At 40.9% G+C, this 18,281-nt stretch overlaps 1 protein-coding gene across 4 annotated transcripts in view; it reads left to right on the forward strand.

Annotated features, from left to right (window-relative positions):
- Positions 1-17,485, forward strand: part of LOC119650644 — a 405,409-nt gene extending 387,924 nt beyond the window's left edge. For 3 of the 4 annotated variants that reach the window (XM_038053569.1, XM_038053570.1, XM_038053571.1), the window contains one exon: positions 7,192-17,485. In XM_038053569.1, coding sequence (XP_037909497.1) covers positions 7,192-7,313 — 122 coding nt within the window. In that variant the 3' untranslated portion in view covers positions 7,314-17,485. The remainder of the gene's footprint in view (positions 1-7,191) is intronic. The other variant, XR_005249347.1, reaches the window with a different exon arrangement.
- The last annotated feature ends 796 nt before the right edge of the window (positions 17,486-18,281 follow it).

Here is an 18,281-nt window from a genome sequence, read left to right on the forward strand (position 1 = left end):
TTTCCGCATGGCTTGTGGAAGTATTGTCCACGATTCTTCCACAATGCAGGTCGTCGATATTTCCCCCGTGGATGATGTAAAGTGTATGGCTAGAGGCAGAAAAATAATCCTTAGCCACAATGAGATAATAAAATTCCTTTTGTGGAGGGGCCACATGAAACGAGAAATGGTTGCTCTGCCCAGGAATTCCTTGGTGAGTTCAGTATGAGGCAACCGTTTCTAATAGGCGAAAAGTAGGACGTTGTGGTGGCATCACACGGAGAGGAAAGGATAACACTGTGTCGCGGAAATTAACTACTTCGAGTCTAGGTTCAGAAAGTCCTTGGAATTATTTAAATAGTGGTAGAGAGCAAGGCAATAAGTACCCTTAAGGGGGGCAGCTAGGCTTGGGGGGACTAACCTTTTGAATTCAAAATTTCTCACCCCCCTTCTCCCTCTCCTAAGCTTTCTCTTTTGAAGTAGATTTACTAGTACATAGGCCACCATATTCAACTGCAGACCATGCCCAAAATTCCACGCCAAAATGTACATCCCCATTCACAAGTCCTAGCCCCACTGGCAACCTACTTACATTTCTGAGTATAATCAACTTTTTCAGACCCTCCACCGAAGCTAGAACTACTCAACAACAATGCCAAAAGTATGGTAGCAATGATAGCGAATATTATAAGCCGCATTATCCTGTTCAGTGTATCCTACATAAGGACGCTATCATACTTAACAGAGCCAAACACAATATCCACACACATCCACAAACACACAAAGAGAATTATCGTTCTCAGCTCACGAGTCCTTTAGAACTAGGACACTTTCCAAATGACTCGTGGCTGTACTTAATTTAATCGAATTGAAACGGAATTTTGTCACACCTCGTTGGTGATAGCTTGACGGTTGTATTATCATCATTTGCGACGGGAAATTGGAGAGAAAAAAAAAACATTCGTGAGAAAAGCATTTTGCATAGCGGAATAGGGCTGGAAGGGGTGGGAAGTGGAAGCAACAAGGAAATCTTGGTTATGAAATACGAAATGGATGCCAGGACGATTAGTTTTTGCAGCTCAATTGAGTTCTGATGGAGAAGTGGAGAGTTTTTTTGGAGGCACTGACTTGATGAGATTACTTGTTAGCTGGGGCTATCCATTAACACGAATGTCCTTAGACACAGAGAATCCTATTTTACTTATGAAATTGTTGAGGAGTCTGAATCCATAAAGAAAGTACTGACTAATGAGTCAGATTTTACCAATCGGAGAAAGAAGGGAAGGTTTTTAAATTTTGATTTTGGGCCTACATCAAATTTGGAGCAACTAACCTCAGTTCTCCTGCTTAACCTCTAAGTCTCATGTCTGACAATCTTAGACCTGGTTTTGTCACTTCAGCAAAACATAAGCTGCGAGGAAAATGGATAAGACCCAACCCCAACTCAAAACTTGATCTCCCTGGGACGACTCCGCCACATTCACGAGCTGGAAAAACATTCAAAAAACAGGTTACTTCCACTATGATTTGAAAAATCAATAAAGTCCGAAGTTCTGGAGAGAGCTTGGAAGCTGAAATGAAAAATTTGCGAGTATGCCTCAGTAACTCCCCCTCGGACACCACCTTGTCGTGGTGATGGAGCTTGTGGTAGTTTACTACTACACTAAGGTGCCCAAAAACACTTGAAGATGGAAACAAAGGATTCTAACTCTCCAAGTGGTAAGAAGTCACAGACTTCGAATCCACCCGTGACTTTGAGAAATCAAGTCGTGGCCGAGGTACAGATTTTGGAGGTCTCACCTAACTCATGTTCACCCACGAAGAAATCTGTTGAAGTCAGGCTCTCCACTTCAGTGGAAAACCTACACCCGGTGTCTACGGCACAATCAGCCAAAAAGGATAGTACAGCCAATTTCCTTAATGAGAGGAACTGGAAATCTGACTACGGCCGGCCTGTCGGTAACACTGTTACCTAACTTTTCTAAAATATGGGGGAGGACAGCTCGGCAGAAGGAAACTTTAGCCGCGAAGGAGAAGGGATTACAAGCTTGTTTGTCAGAATTTTCTCTTCCACCTTTACCCGGGAAAACGGAAGAAAGGGAAGCTGGTAATGCGGACGCAGCTGGTCTATCTCCGATATGTGAAAACAAATTCATGCACCCCGGACTCCATGAACCTGGGAGGGCTTCTAGCCGACGACAATGGAAGGCACTGCAAAACAAGGCGAAGTTTCTTGGGAATGAGGTCACGGATGTTGCTATACCATCAAGTGTGGCGATATCCAAAGAAATCGGACGCAAGAAAGCGGACCTTTTGGTGGAAGGTAAGGACAAGCTGGTGACCCTGCTGAAATCCACACTGAACGCAGCAGACTTTTCAGTTAGCGGCGGTTTTCATATTAGACTGCACTTATGACTACAAACATAAGAGTTAGTCAAATCAACCCGCACCATGCCAAAGCTTCTTCCTATCTACTGGTGGCCAAGTTACAGGACTGTCCTTATACATTTCTGGTTCAAGATCCATGGGTTCGTTTTAACAGAATCTGTGGTATTGAATCAGTCAAGGGGGCTAGAATCTTCTACGATGAAAGATTTTCGAGACCGAGGGCCTGGGTTCTGATGTCAAAATTATTAGACGCAACCATGCTGAGACAATTCTTTTCCCAGGACCTTGTTGCGGTCAACTTAAAATTCCAGGTTAATGGTAAGGGAAGAAATGTCATAGTTGCTTCTGCTTACTTACACTATGATTCTTTCTGTCCTCCGCCGACGCAAGAACTAAGGGACCTGCTAGTGTATGCAGAATCAAGTGGCCTTGAACTTTTAATCGGTTGTGATGCGAACGCTCAGCATATTTGTTGGGACAGTAGCAAATGCAATCCTAGAAGAGAGAAGTTGTTTGATTTTATCACTTCAGCTGGTCCGATGATCGCGAAGGTAGGATACGCCCCTACGTCTTTGCGGCGAAGAAGAAGTAATTGACTTAACAATCTGCACTTCAACGTTGTTAGCATTGATTAAAAACTGGCGAGTGCTAGATGAAGTCTCACTCGCAGATCACCGTTACTTATAATTTAGACAAACTATTGCCGTCGAACAGCCTTTAATACAAATACAAACAAAACAATGAACTTCTTGGCGACAAACTTGAGCTCCCTAGGCGACTAAGGACTCCTTTGGTGATATAAAATCAATTGAAAACTCTGAATCGCACACTTTTGGAGTCCTTTGAAGAGGGTTGTCCTATTTCCCGAGATCACCGTGGTAAAACAGTTCCATGGCGGAACCGAGAACTGCAGAGACTCAGCAAACCAACCAGAGGACTTCTAAATCGTGCTTGCAAAAGCAATAAAATTGAAGACTGGCTAAACTCCCGGAACTCACAGCGTGAATATAAAATGTTCGAAACGAGACTCTTTTAGAGCATACTGTGTGAAGCTGGAAGGTGAAACGGAGACTTCCAGGCTGTGCAAAGTCCTTGATAAGGATGAGTCGGCGAAGTTAGACTCTCTTAGAAAACCGAATGGTACTTTCACGAACTCCAGAGTTGAATTTATACAGACTCTCTTGGAAGTACACCACCCGGGAGAACAGGTCTCAGAAGTGGGAAGCAGTAAATTGGCAACATGAATTGGCAAAGCACCTGGCATGGATGGCATCTACCCATCGATGCTAAAGGAAGTTATAGAGCACTTAGAGCAACTTCTAAGAAATATTTTTCGAGGATGTCTTGCTCTGGGCTGCGTGCCTTCCTCTTGGCAGAAAGTGAAAGTAGTCTTCATACCGAAGCCTGGGAAAGATGACTATCCAAATCCAAAGAACTTCAGGCAAATCAGCATAACATCATTTTCGCTGAAATGTCTGGAGAGACTGGTTGAGCGTCACTTTCGCGACAAGGTGCTAAGGTCATTCTGGAAAGTGCTAACGATGCAACTCTGAAGGGTGAGTTCGCGATGGGGGTATTCGTGGACATTGAAGGGGTTTTTGAATGTGTGCCTTTCCAAAAGCTCTGGGATGCCGTCAGAGAGCATGGTGTTGACGAAACTCTAATAAAGTGGATCTACGCTATGCTAACGCAGAGATTGTTGTGTGCTGAAGTGGGCGTTGATCTCTACCTAATAACGAAGGCGTTGAAAGGCTGCCCTCAAAGAGGTGTACTATAGGCACTGCTATGATGGGGTACCACTCGCCGAAAGCAGTGAAATATCTGGGAGTTATTCTAGCTTCTTGTCTTCCTTGGAACAAACATGTATAGATAAAGATGAAACGAGTTCTCAAAGTTTATGGACTGTGTAGGCGGACCTTTGCCTCGACATGGGGAGTTAGGCCTCAGGTAGTAATGTGGATATAAGTTGCTATCATTAGGTTGATGTTCGCTTATGCATCCGTAGTGCGGTCGGTTAAGGTAAAACAAAAGATTTTTCCGGATAGCTGAGTGGTTAGAGCGCAAGGCTATCGTACGGAAAGTCGCGGTTCAAATCTCACTGGTGGCAGTGGTATTTGTATCGTGATTTGACGTCGGATACCAGTCGACTCAGCTGTGAATGAGTACCTGAGTCAAATCAGGGTAATAATCTCGGGCGAGCGCAATGCTGACCACATTGCCTCCTAGTGTACCGTTACGGTCTTGAATGAAGTGCTCTAACACACTTCAAGGCCCTGATCCAACATGGATTGTTGCGCCAACGATTATTATTAAAAGATTTTCGCTGTAAACTAGCCACACTTCAAAGAACTATGTATCTGGGTATCACTGGTGCCATGATCACGACATCCGGCGCAGCTCTCAATTTCCAGCCCTTGGATTTGTTTATTCATAACACTGCAATGAGAGCAGCTCATAGATTAATTCGATTAGATCTTTGGGAAAACAATGGACGTGGGAGGCACAGAGCATTGGGAGAACTGAATCTAGTTTTCGCAATGCCTTCCGATTCTCAGATCCCCATACATCTGTTTGGTAGAAGATGTGATGGTATTTTGAAACGGAGAGGAAACTGGGACGAACCAGAAGAATGCGTGTCAGGATATATTGACGTCTTCTACATCGATGACTCAAAATCAGAAAATGGTTCTGGAGCAGAAGGCTATCTCTAGAATAAAAACGACAAGTGGGCTCTTCCTTTGGGACAATATACAACGGTCTTTCAGGCTGAATTGTATGCGATCCTAATGGCGGCAGCCTGGATAATTGACGAGTGGTTGAAGGGCAGGCGCATCACAATCTGTAGCGATAGTCAAACTGCATTGAGGGCGTTGAGTAGTACTTTGATCACTTCAAAAATCGTCCAGGAATATAGGAACCGATTGAATTCTGTTTCTAGATTCAATACGGTGGATTTACTCTGGGGACCTGGTCATTGTGGTGTAGAAGGAAATGAAATCTCGGTTGCCTTAGCAAGAGGCTTCAACTTTTCTCATGCCCGGACCGAAACCAGCAATTGGGGTGTCGGTAGCATTGGCTGATGCTGCTATTAAAAACTAGGAACATGTTTCTCTTCTTTGCCAGTCGTCAGGCATTGATTCGCTGTCCCACACCTTGCGCACAAGTTGATGAAGCACTTGGTGTAATTGGTCGCCTCCATATTCGTCTGGATTTGAGGCAGACCCTGCGGCATTCTCCAATTTCAGAGTACCACCAAAAGTTCGGACCCCACTTCTGAGATGCAAAACACCTTGGCGTGGGAGCGTCACATGCTCATCGTAACTTTTCGCCGATCTGTAAAGCTTTACCATCTGCGTTTTCTTCAAATACTGTATTTTGTTGCAGAACTTCTTTGAAAATCTTCTCGTCAAATTTATTGACTGCGCACCTTTCAGCTGTCGTCCGCGACCACTTCATTCGTGTGTCAAAAATGATGGCCTGGTGGTCACTATCTGTATATTCTTGACTGACGTACCACAAGAAATTCTTAGCGAATATATCACCAACAAATGTGGCATTTATCACCACGAGCCCCATTTGTCTCCCTTTGGAAAGTGTTCACGCATCCAATGTTAGCAACTGCAAGGTTCAGACCAGAGCTTTGAATAATACACGTCCTCTTGCATTTGTTTCTCGGCTGCCCCATTCTTCAGTCCATGCGTTGAAATCACCAACTACTATCTTAGGGTTATGGTCGGAGAGCAGGCCCTGATCCACTTGGCAGTGGTTCAGGTTTACCTATAGGAAACTCATTTGCGCATAGGGTCCATCGCCTTCCTAAAAACCAGACATGTGGTGCTGCCTGTGATGTGGGCGCTGTCAATGTCACTTATTTGCCTGCAAAACAGAGAATTGGGTCTTTCTTTACGCGACTTTCGCAATGTGGCCTTTTTCCCCGCATTTACGGCACAGGTCGGACCTATCGTGTACGCTAGTACATTTTTTCACCACATGCCCAAACTTCAAACACCTGAAGCATCTTTTCTGAGTTATCTGCTCTTGTAGCCGGCAGACAACCCAACCAACCGGACTTTAGTGACACTGACAGCTCTTTTGGCCGCTTCGAGTGTTAGACTTATGGACGCAGCACCCGTGTCGCCATATGCCTTTTTTAGCCATAGAATATCCGGCTCCTGTAGTGGCTGTATTCCTAGCTGCGATCGTGGGGTTTCGCAAATTTCCTCCTTCGTTATAAACTTGTCCAATCCCTTACACTCACGACCCTACGCGATTTTTACTTAGCTTCACTTCTGTTGCCTCACCTGGTGACGACTCGATTTTTTCTGCAGGTCTTGAGGCTTGCTTTCGCCTGGTTTAAACTCCAGCAATAAGTCGCCCTTTTGCGTTTGGCTGACACACCCGATTTATTTAGAAACGGCTAAACCGATTGTCACAAAATTTGGTGAGAAGGTGTGGTCTATGAATCCCTTTACAGAAAGTAAGTGGCACTATTTTGTGTAGAGTTTACAAACACATGTGAGAGGAGCGTGCAAATTTTTTTTCACAGAATATGGCCATGTGGGGTATCAAATGAAAGGACTCAATTAATACTTTTCGAAGCTGGTCCCATATTATATCGGGTGAAATGTAGGAGGGGGGAGGGGTTGCAGGAGCTTCAAAATTTGCGGACAGACTTTCAGTTTTCAGCCAATTTTTTTAGGTTTTTGGGATAGCTTTTCCCTCTAGGTCGTCCCTGTCGTTTGACCATGACAATATCATTTTTTTTTGTCATAACAAGCTGTGCCTTAAAACAGTTTTATTTACCTTTTTCATCCTTCTTTACAGGCGACATACCAATCGGACAAAACGGTACAGCACAAACCAATGGCTCTAATCATCATCACAAAAAGAAAGGATTCTTCAAGAGCTTCTGGAAAAAATCAAAACACTACTCATTGGAGCAGTAAGTTTTCAGTCGCATACATGTATCTGTATTTTTTACGATTGCACTACACAACAACTACTATCACATCCCCTCTACTAAACACTTATTGAAAATGGTACCATCTTTTTACATAAAAATATTTATTGTGCGTGCCCACCTTCCAAAATATTGCAAATGGTGGTCAATTTTGAAGAAAAAAAAAATGAAAATCAACACAATCAATGACTGATTTTTAGTAAAAAAAAAATGAAATTATAAAAATTCGAAAAGATGAAGATAATATTATAATCGACGAATTGAATTATAATTATTGTATTCCAATTTTTGGGAAACAACACTTACGAGTGTATTGAAAATTTTGAAAACAGAAAGAAGAAGAGGCAAACCACGCCTTGTTGAAGCAAAACACTATTTTTGGTTCCAAGTCACAGAAAGGATCTTTGATAAAATTGAATAGATAAGAAAGAAATTAATGAAATTTACTGAAGTCAATACATTTTTCCGAATTGAATTATTACTAAATGGTTGCTTTTTGTATTTTTTGTCCGAGTTGGGAATGATGTCCTTTTTTTGAAGGAGGCATTTGTATAAAACTACATATTCCATCGCAGAACACAAAATGTATAAATAATAGTGAAAACCTAACGCAGTGTTTAGTCCAGACATTTAGAAGTCTTTATGTGTTTCAAAGAAAGCCTAAAACAACTGCAAATGAAAAGCTTGAAACTGCTCGTATAGCGGAAAACAATGTGCATAAAACGAATTTAAAATGTTAGAATCAAGTAGTCACCATGTTTTTTGTTAGAGATGGGCATGAATGGAGTTGCAGAATGGTTTATTATCCTCAACCTAATGTCTTTTGAAGTCATTCAATCTATTCATGGATTCTTCATTCATTTAACCATGACTGGTATGAGCCAAAAATCAAGGATGAGAAATGGAGCGAAGGAACCATTCTCGGAGAGGTAGTACCCATTCTTGGCACTAGTTCAATGGTGGATTCAGTTTGAACCGTATGGATGCAATGTACTAGTTATTATCAATATGAACTTGGAAAATTAGAGTCCTCTTGGGAGATAACTGGAATGATGATGCAGATCCTACCAAAAAAAAGCTGGTCACCTTTTGGGTCCTGCGTCACCCTCGCTTGAGGAATGAACGTCTATGGAAACCTAACTACTAAACATCTCTTTACGGTACGTTTGTCTCCTTAGAAAAAAATTTCAGCTCCCTTCATATCAAAAGAAGGATCATATAATTAGCTTTATTGTGGATGCCTCCGTTTTTTAAAATATCAAAAAAGTCAGAAGTCACATCCGAAATGAAGTACATTGGAGCCTTAGCTGGTCCTATTTGAAATTTCCTCATATACTGCAGCTGCAAAACTCGGATTCCGAAGCATTGCCTGATTGACCGAAAAGACTTAGCTAGGAAGATGAAGCGAGAGGCATTGTATTCATCTATAACGGTGGACAACAGAAATCGTCCTTTCGATAATATGTCAGCCGTCTTTCATCTGAAATTCTTTTAATTCTTCGTGTTGCTTGTCGATTCACAGAACCGATCAACCACTTCTGGCCTTTGCAATCTAAGGGCCACTCCCCAAACGTAGTTTCTGAAGTCTTGTTTAACCGCATCCATTCTTTGACAATATCTTGGTCTCCAAAAAATCAATTACCAATGCTGGCATCTCGGTATCCTTGTGGATCTTCGTTCTTTGACGATAGCTTAAGCTACGGACTTGAAAAGTCACATCTCTTTGAGGACATATTTCATATGTCCTTCGAAACCTTAATATTTGTCGTCACCCACGAATATATTGTATTTATAAAGCTCAAAAGTGATGATTAGTCAACCAACCTTAGCGCTCACTCCTTAGCCCAAGGAGTAAGCTGTCATAGGTGAACAATCTAATAAACAGATCAACTTCAGAGTTCATTTCTGCACTCTTTACTTGGTTTGAGACCTGTCATTTTTTTTCTGCTCATACGGAAGTAAGTCAAGTCCTTATTCTCCAAAAAGTATCACATAACATACTAGTGCCTTGGTCCTCCAAATTTCTGCAGATGATACCAAACGTTTCCTTCCCTTTAGCAACTATTGATATTTCAGGAACAATTTGCTCCTTAGCGCAGTACAGGAAATACTCCCGAGATATCGATATTTACTGAATGAATATCACACTAGGGAAGAAGTCAGGAATACCGGAACATACATTTTGTGATTTCTATTCTTCTTTTTCTTTGACTTTGGTCCTGTTCGGCACGATGATCGGTTTGTCTAAATCTAGGTCGCCACTTTTCTCGTCTCTGAACTTGGTCTGGGTTTACTCGAAAGCCTTTCAAACCGTCAACTGGCGTGTCAAGCTATCGTCTTTTGCCGTTTTGTAATGCCGGATTCCTTTCTCCTTGATCGTTTCCCTTTAATCTCCCAAAGTGTTACAACATACACATCTTACATTTCACCATGCCTTCATCGCGTTAATAGTCTTCAAAAAAAGTTCACAAGTTAGCGTCTGACAATCAGTAGCTCTGAGTTAAATTATCAATCTAAAGGACGTAGCTCGACGCATCTTATATCTAATCCTTGCTTGTTTTCCTGGGCTCCTCATCTTTCCATATAATTCATTCCCTCATCGGGCAGAGGTGAGGCAGCATTTGATGAGTTGCCTGTCCTGGACGAAACCGTCAGTCAAGGTTTTTTCTTTTTGAACTTGAATGTTTAACCCAAAAAGAGGAGTCCGTGGACCACAAGAGAAGAAGTAAGTTGCTTCCCAAGTGATTCGTCCGTCATCAAGTGGATGCGGACTCAGGACTCCCAGCATCCTTAACATCTGCTTCTGGTTCATTCTGGAGGGCAGAACTCAACCGAAATCCTTTACTACCCTTTTCCCTTGTGGAATTTCGCGCAATTACTCTTTTCGGAGAGCAAATTTTCTGAAGATAAGAACCCTCTCAATCGTGGTGCTTCGAGAAGCAGTTGTTTGTTTTCCTATAGCGAGGACAAGTTCCTTGAACCATAGAAATAGCTACTAATTTTCGCAAAATAAGCTCTTTGAAGACCACTTTTTCTCACAGTGAACTCCTTAAAAAACAGAATTTTAGCAGTTATACGATTTTGGAAAGCTAGGAATGAATTCTTCAAAAGCTAGAAACTACAGATGCCCCTTACCCTAGATCCAATTTTACGAACAACAGCAACAGCGGTTCTCTATCTCAGAGCAATTTCTTCGCAAACCAGAGTCAGTTACTTCTTTCTTCAGAGTGAATTTTCATAGACCAGGAACAACCATTTACCCTCAACTAGACCAGAACTTCAGCAGTTGTGGTATTCCGGGAGTCAACTGTTTCCTTCCTCAAAGCATGTCCATAAAACGCTCCAAACTATTGCTTCCCATGCAACATTTCGAACTTTTTCGTTTCAGAAAACAGGCAGGTATGAGAAAGGCGGAGCCAGAACAAACTGGTGGGCACACCTCATTGCTGTTTAACAGAGTAGAAACCCTTAATTAGGTAGTCAGCACCCGTAATACAACCATAGGAAATCTAAATCTGGCTTCATTTCGCCAAGTTCATATAGCGCCCATGGGAAGGCAACCCTTCAAAGGGACGAAAAAAAGCTAAAAAATGAGAATCCAATTCCAATGGACAGTGATACCCTAACCTCTCTCAAAACTAAATCCTCAAGTCAGCCAACTAAATTAGATCTTTTTCTAAGCAAACCCAAGAATCTTATTTCATTTATTTCCATCTTTTAAGCCACGGAGGAAGTGACTTTCAGTGAACGTTCCAGACTGAACAGGTTGACGTCTTCAAAATTTTGACTTTCAGCGAGGGTGGAGCTATATGGCATTTCAAGGCTAAAGGTGAATGTCCACAGTCCAAAGTATGAATTTTGAAGTCCAAAATCAGAAGGCCAATGTCAAAATTTCAAGAGACTTCAGGACCTTCAGTATTCCACCGTACGGTTGTATGGCTTTTATAGAGATCAAGCTACCAAACAGACTGTATACTTCTGAAGAAACAGAATCCAGACTGTACAGAACAAATAGAAATACTTGATTACTTCGAGGAGAATCTCTAATCTGATTTTTACTTCACAGCCATTTGCAAATTTGATGAAGTTTATCATCCTACCATTCCCAAATACGACCTTCAAAATCAAATTTTTCCCTGATCCCTGAAAATCCCTACAATCACCCTGGTCAGCAAATACCGAGGGAAAAGGTCCAAAATTGAGCAGTGGTTATGGGTCTTCATTGTGCATGACTACCTCAGTTCAATTGTGAAATAGGCTCGGCTGGAGTGAGAAAGTGCCGGGCCCGGAGATAAGCTAATTTTATTAAATTTTGTTAAATTTTTCTGCTCCGGTCTCACGGCGGGTATTCACTCCTTTCTTCCTTTTTCACCCATTCCCCTTTTTCTTCCTTTCTCCCATCCCCTCTTTCTTCCTTTCTCCCATCCCCTCTTTCTTTCTTTCTCCCATCCCTTCTTTCTTCCCTTTCTCCCCTCCTATCGAAGGACATGAAAGTACGATTTACTCAACGGGGGAGTTTTTCTACTCCAGTCCCCCGAGAAAACTTCGGGCCCGAAGGAGGTTCGCTCCTTTTTCTCCGTTTGACCTCTTTTCCCTCTTTTTTCTTGCTCTCCCTTTCTCCCCTCCTCTCGACCGAAGATTCACTTAACGAGGGAATTTTTCTACTCCGGTCTTCCAAGAAAACTTCGGAGCTGGCGGGAATTCGCTCTTTTTCACCCTTCCCCTCTTTCTTCCTGTCCTCCCTTTCTCCCCCTCCCTTCTTTCTTCCCTTTCTGCCACTCCTCTAAACAGACTTGGGAGTACGATATACTCAACGAGGGTGCTTTTTAATCCGGACCCTCCAGAAGAAACTTTGGTATGAATCGATTCGCTCCTTTTTTTCCCTTTTCACCCCCCCCCCCCTCTCGCTTCCCCTTTTCACCCCCCTTCCCTCTTTCTTCCGTTTTCCCCTCTCCTCTTTCTTGCATGTCTCCCCCTACTCCCAATTTTTCTACTTCAGACCACTCAGTAGAAAACCGGGCCCGGAGGGACTCGCTCCTTTCTTCCCGTTTCACCTCCTCCACTATTTCTTCCTTCTCTCCTCGACTCACCTGGGAGTACCATTTACTCAGCAAGGGAGATTTCCTACTCCAGAGAAATTCGGACCCGGAGGGGATTCGTTCTTTTCTATCTTTTTCACCTCTGTCCTCTTTTTGCTTCCCTTTTTCCCTTCCCTCTTTCTTCTCTTTGGCCCTCCTTTCTTCTCTTTCTCCTTCTCCTCCCGACCAACGTTGAAGTACGATTTACTCAACGCGGGAGTTTTTGTATTCTGATTCCCGAAAGAACTTAAGAGTCAGGGGGAATTCACTCCTTACTTCCCTTCCACCTGCCCGCGTGGGAATATAATTCCCACAACGAGGGAGTATTCCTCTCCGGTCCCTCGAAAAGAACTTCAGGCCCGGAGGGGATTTGTTCCTTTCATTCCTTTTCGCTCCCTTTCCTCGACGTGGGAGTACGATTTACTCAATAAGAGAGTTTTTCTACTCCAGACCCCCCGGAGAAAATCGGACCCGAAAAAATTTGCTCCTTTTTTCCCTTTTCACTCCCTCCACTCTTTCTTCCCTTGTTTCCCTTCCCCCCACCCTCCTCTCAAGTGACGTGGGAATACAATTTACTCAACGGGGGAATTTTCCTACTCCAGGCCCCCGAGTGAAATTCGGGCCTAGAGGAGATTCGCTCTTTTCCTCCGCCTTTCACCCCCTTCCCTCCTTTTCCCTTCCCCTCTTCCTTCCCTTTTTCCCCTCCAATCTTTCTTCTGTTTCTCCCCTTCCTCAGGACCAACGTTGAAGTTCGATTTACTCTACGAGGGAGTTTTTCTACTCCGGCCTCCCGAAAGAATTTAGGAGTCAGAGAAGATAAGCTTCTTTCTCCCTTTTCACCTCACCCCACCCTCTTTCTTCTTTTTCTCCCCCTCCTCTCGATCGACACGGGAGTACGATTTACTCAACGAGGGAGTATTCTTTCTCCGGTCCTCCGAGAGATCTTCATGCTCGGTGGGGATTCGCTCCTTTCTCCCCTTTTCGCCCCTTCCCTCTTTCTTCCCTTTCTCCAATTCCCTCTTTCTTCTTTTTCTTCCCTTTCTATCGTTCTTCCCTTTCTCCCCTTCCTCTTCTCCCCTTCCCTCTTTCTTCTCCTCTCTTTCTTCCCTTTCTGTCCCCCTCTCGACTATCGTCGAAGTACGATTTACTCACGGAGGGCCACCATTTAAATGATTGAGATGTTGCAACAAGGCGAAGCATATGCTGCGGATGCTGACTTTAGGTGGTTCGTTCGCAGTGAGATTTTTTGAATCGCGCTCATAAAAAAAACGCAAAATTGCTCTTAATAATGTACCCTACCTAGAACGAAACTACTCATATCCCAACTAAGGCGGACATAACTTAGAAGGATGTAGCAAAGAAAGGCAACTTTAGGTCCCTTTCTAAATATGTTTCTATGGACCTGGAGCAGTTCTTAATCCACGATAAAACACCTCAACCATCCCTCTCCCTTTTTTTGGAATGGGGTAGGTGAATGCATTTATGCACAGAATGTTGGACTCCCGCAACAATACGTCGGACTACCAACTAAACACCTTTTCATCGTCAGGGAACTAGCCTGGAACCGTTTGTCACATTACTTCGGGGTAGTCCCCGAACTCCCTTGCCTTGCGGAGGCATCAAATCAGGGAATTGTTTTCACCAACCGGAGAGGAGAGGAGGAAGGGAACTGCCAGTTCATGGAATTCTCTGCTATCCGGCTCCTCCAGCGGTCGAGCTCTATCTTCTTTGCAACGAGAAGGGCCCGAACGTAATGAGCAACACGGCTCCACTTGTCAGCGCTCCTCAACATCGCCTAGACAATGTTGTCTGGAGGAAAATTCCCTTGCCACCCTTAAGCTTCACTCTCATTGGTTGGTTATTTACATGCTACTAGTTTGCGAACCTCTTGATTGAAAGTTTAACTGGGATAGGCTTAATGGCATTGCGAAGGTTTAACTGTCATGACATGCATAACATATTTTTAGTGGAAAATTTCAATTACGTCTATTATTTCTTCTCTTTCAAAAGTATCTAACGTTAAGTCTCCACTCAAAATGTTTATGCATTGACAATGATAATTCTCAACTGAAAGAAACGACCGTATCGACCCACAGACTAGTGCGCAATGTAGTAATGACGGATGATATTCATACAGCACAGCTCCTTTTTTAGACGCTTTCACCATTGGGAGTACCAAGTGTATCGCACCCTCGAGAACTCACTATCGTTGGCCAAGACACTTAACAGCAACCTATTATTTGGTCTAACCGGTTTTAAGGTCACCAGATAGTAGGACCAGTCTGATAATGAAGACACTTTTGACCTAGAATGCACTTAGTACTGAAATCTACAAGACCCGCTTGATCGTAAAACGAAGCTTGCACCAAGACCAGATTGGTAATAAAGAGATCCTTATCCTAAAGGCCTGCCTATTACTGACACGAGCCTGGCACTAAAATCCTGGGCCTGGTATCAAAGCCTGTGGCCAGCTGGGAGTAACGCCAACCCGACACTAAAGTCAGACTTATACCTTAGGCCTGACAAGCTTGGTACCTAATCTGGTAGTAAGGCTAGCTTGGTACGAAGGTCAACCTGGTATTAAGGTACTAATGCTAGCCTGGTGTTGAGAGGAGGCCCGTGTTGTTCCTATTAAGATGAGCCTGATTGGTGTTAAGGCTAACGTGACCTTATAAGTCACTTGGATCTTCGAACTCAGAAACAACCCCCGCAGGTACATTCTTATCCACCCTTTGCTTCAAGTATCCCTTTTTATGGAGCCCAACTACAACTAATGGATAAACCAATCTGATAAATAAGCAACAATCCATCATGCCTGACTCTCTTACAAAATAATCCCAAACACATAAAGCATTTTGCTCATTTATAAAAGTCACCGTGCACAATATTTGCACACGCCTTGGAAAACGTTCTCGCTCAAAAGAAGAAAAAACACTTTTTACACGTTTTAGAAAAATGAAGGAAAACCACTCCATAGTTCGTGCGTAGCGCTAGCTCGTCTGTGTATCTTAGATAGCTATCAAAAGCTAAAACATTGTCGAGTTTTGTAGAACGTATTGAATGTTAAAAAGAAAATCGAAATCTCGCCGCTTTAATTGTTACACTAAACACACTCACACGAAAAGCAGAATATCTAGAGAGGTGTTACCTCGATGCTTTATGGATGTATAGAGGAAAATAAGAACAGATAACTACGAAAGTGACCTAAGGAAACAGAAAAAAAATTAATGAAATATATTAAGAGAACGGAGAACTTATAGTTGGAAAGGTGTTTTGTTAAGTCAGTTCTTCTTTCGTTGGAGTTCCTTTAATTTTGCAATAAAAGATACAATAATTTCCACAGCCCTTGATGTATTTCGCAATTCTAATTCTTCCAATTTATTTAATTTAAATCCTTTTTCAAAATTATTAAATTTATACTAAGAAAAGGAAGCATAATATTGCAGGAACGAAAGTTAACCGAATATATGAAACCTACTTTTATTGGATAAAGATAAAATCACAAAAAAAAATGCAAAAAATAATAGATACCATAAAAGAAAGTGTACATGCATTATTTAATTCAGCCAAAATAAATCTATTCTCAATAACTAAAGCCTACGCTAATATTTCTACTGCATATTATCTCGAAAATAAAAGGAAGAAAGATACTTTGAACTTTATGGAGTACTGCAATTATAAAGAAAGATAAAATTTCATGAGATTACTGGTCAAATTACCAAAGGGCGAAATTAACACTCCCAAAAAAAAGAATCTCCAAGCAACCACTTTAACGTGAATGGAATTAAAATTGAAAATTGATATCTTGAAAGCAATTTTTTAAAAAAAAAATTAAATAAAATAAAAATCATGATCATTGGAAATTCCCAAAAAATTTTATTAAAATTTTATAATAAATCCATCAGTGAATTAAAGGAAGCCCACTTTCTATGATAAATTAAGCAACAACAATGAATTTTACTTCAAACAGAAGAACATAAAATTAAATTGAATAATTAAAAAGTAAAAAAATGAAAATGAATAAAGAAAATGTGTATTTTTATACTTCTCTAATCGCGATGAAATGAAAACCCGGAAAAAAACTTTAAAAAGGTAATAAAAATACGCTAAATTTACAAATCTTTAAAATGAAATACTAGAATTACAATATTTCATAATATTTTTCACTAAACGATCATTGGAAAGGGGACGGTCCCCCATTTTATATGGACCTAATATGAAATTGAAATTATCTCAGAAAATTGAAAATTGAAAACTATTGTGAAATGCAATGAGCTATTTTGAAATTTTCCAGAAAAATGAACCAAACTTTTTTTTGTTACCATAAAATATCTGTAGATTTTCTTTTTGTTGTATATTATTTTTAAAGGTAAAAGAAAATGATGAATTACTATTTCTCCATTTGTTAATAATATATTTTATAATACTTTAAATTAATACTAAGAAATTTTCTATAAATAATTTCCTAATAATTATACCGAACTAAACAACGGATAAACGGACTAATTTACATTTCTCCCCAAAGTCAAAGGTACGAATCAAACCATCAGAAACAGAACACAATTGAACTCTCCAAGTGAATTGAATAATTCTTTTTATTATTTTCCATTCGTATCTTTTTATTTTTGTGAATAATTTCAAGCTTACTCCTCTGAAGTAACAATAAAATTTGAACTACTGCAATCCAATCATTTATATGCCCCTCCTTCTCCCTCCCCCCATTATGATAATGTCCTCCGTGTATATACTTGATGCAAAATGAAATATTATATAAAAGAAACCTACATACGATCATGTATTCTAACTATTATTATGATTATTATATTCTTATAATTATCATTACAATATTTACTAACATTTGAATAGGATCATGTTTGAAATGGATTTATGTAATGGTAATGAAAATGATAGAAATGGATTAGGATGTGGACTGGAAACGCTAAATAGAAGCGATGAAAAAAAATAAAAAAATAATGAAGTTATATTTAACGATGATTATAATATGATGAAAAGTAATATTATAGTAAACATCAATGATGAAAACGAATATTAGGAAATATATTGTTTGTATTAACCCCAATTCATGATTGACTTTTTATTGATATAATATTTACCTTTTATAAGTTAACAATCATCGATGCATCGACCAATATCACTTCTCCGAACAATAGGTAAGTTGTTTAAAATGCGGCTTTTAAAAAGACTTATCGTTGTGGACCATACAAGACTCCAATTTAATTCTCGTGAAAATCATTCCACCAAAGAAAAAAAAATTAAAATTTCCCAAATTGACTAAAATCTCTTATTTAAAGCCGCAAATACTATAATTTGGGGACAGTTGATTCCTGAAATACAGTATCTAAAGGACAAAGCGTACTATAAACGAATGAAGGTAAATATTTCGATATGACACTCCATGCTAAGCTTAGCTGGAAAATATTCTGAGGAAGACCTAAAAATTAAATACCACATGCTGACAGATACACTAGTTGTTAAACAATACTCTTGGTTTGATTTCCAACTCATTCCATTTATATCCATTAAATTTTATTACACAATTTTACAATTACGTTACAATTTTTCTAACCGTCGGGATCGGCGGACGTGACTCGACTTTTTTACTTGTTCCAAAAAACTGACTTCTCTGACATTTCATTCGCCCCAGTCTCATGTCAGACCGTCAGTTGTTCCTGCGGCCATTCAATGCAGCGGTGGAGGCAAATTCATGTTGGGGCCCAGGTTCGCGCCTGCGATGTGCTGCCACACCATCATCAACGGCGCAACAAACGGTATCCGGTCTAGGTCTACTTTAATAAGGAACTCTAGACATTGCGATTTGGCGCGGAAGTCTACCAATTCGGTGTCCTTAAAAGCTA

Source organism: Hermetia illucens, chromosome 3, assembly GCF_905115235.1.
Source record: "Hermetia illucens chromosome 3, iHerIll2.2.curated.20191125, whole genome shotgun sequence".
Classification (NCBI taxonomy): domain Eukaryota; kingdom Metazoa; phylum Arthropoda; class Insecta; order Diptera; family Stratiomyidae; genus Hermetia; species Hermetia illucens.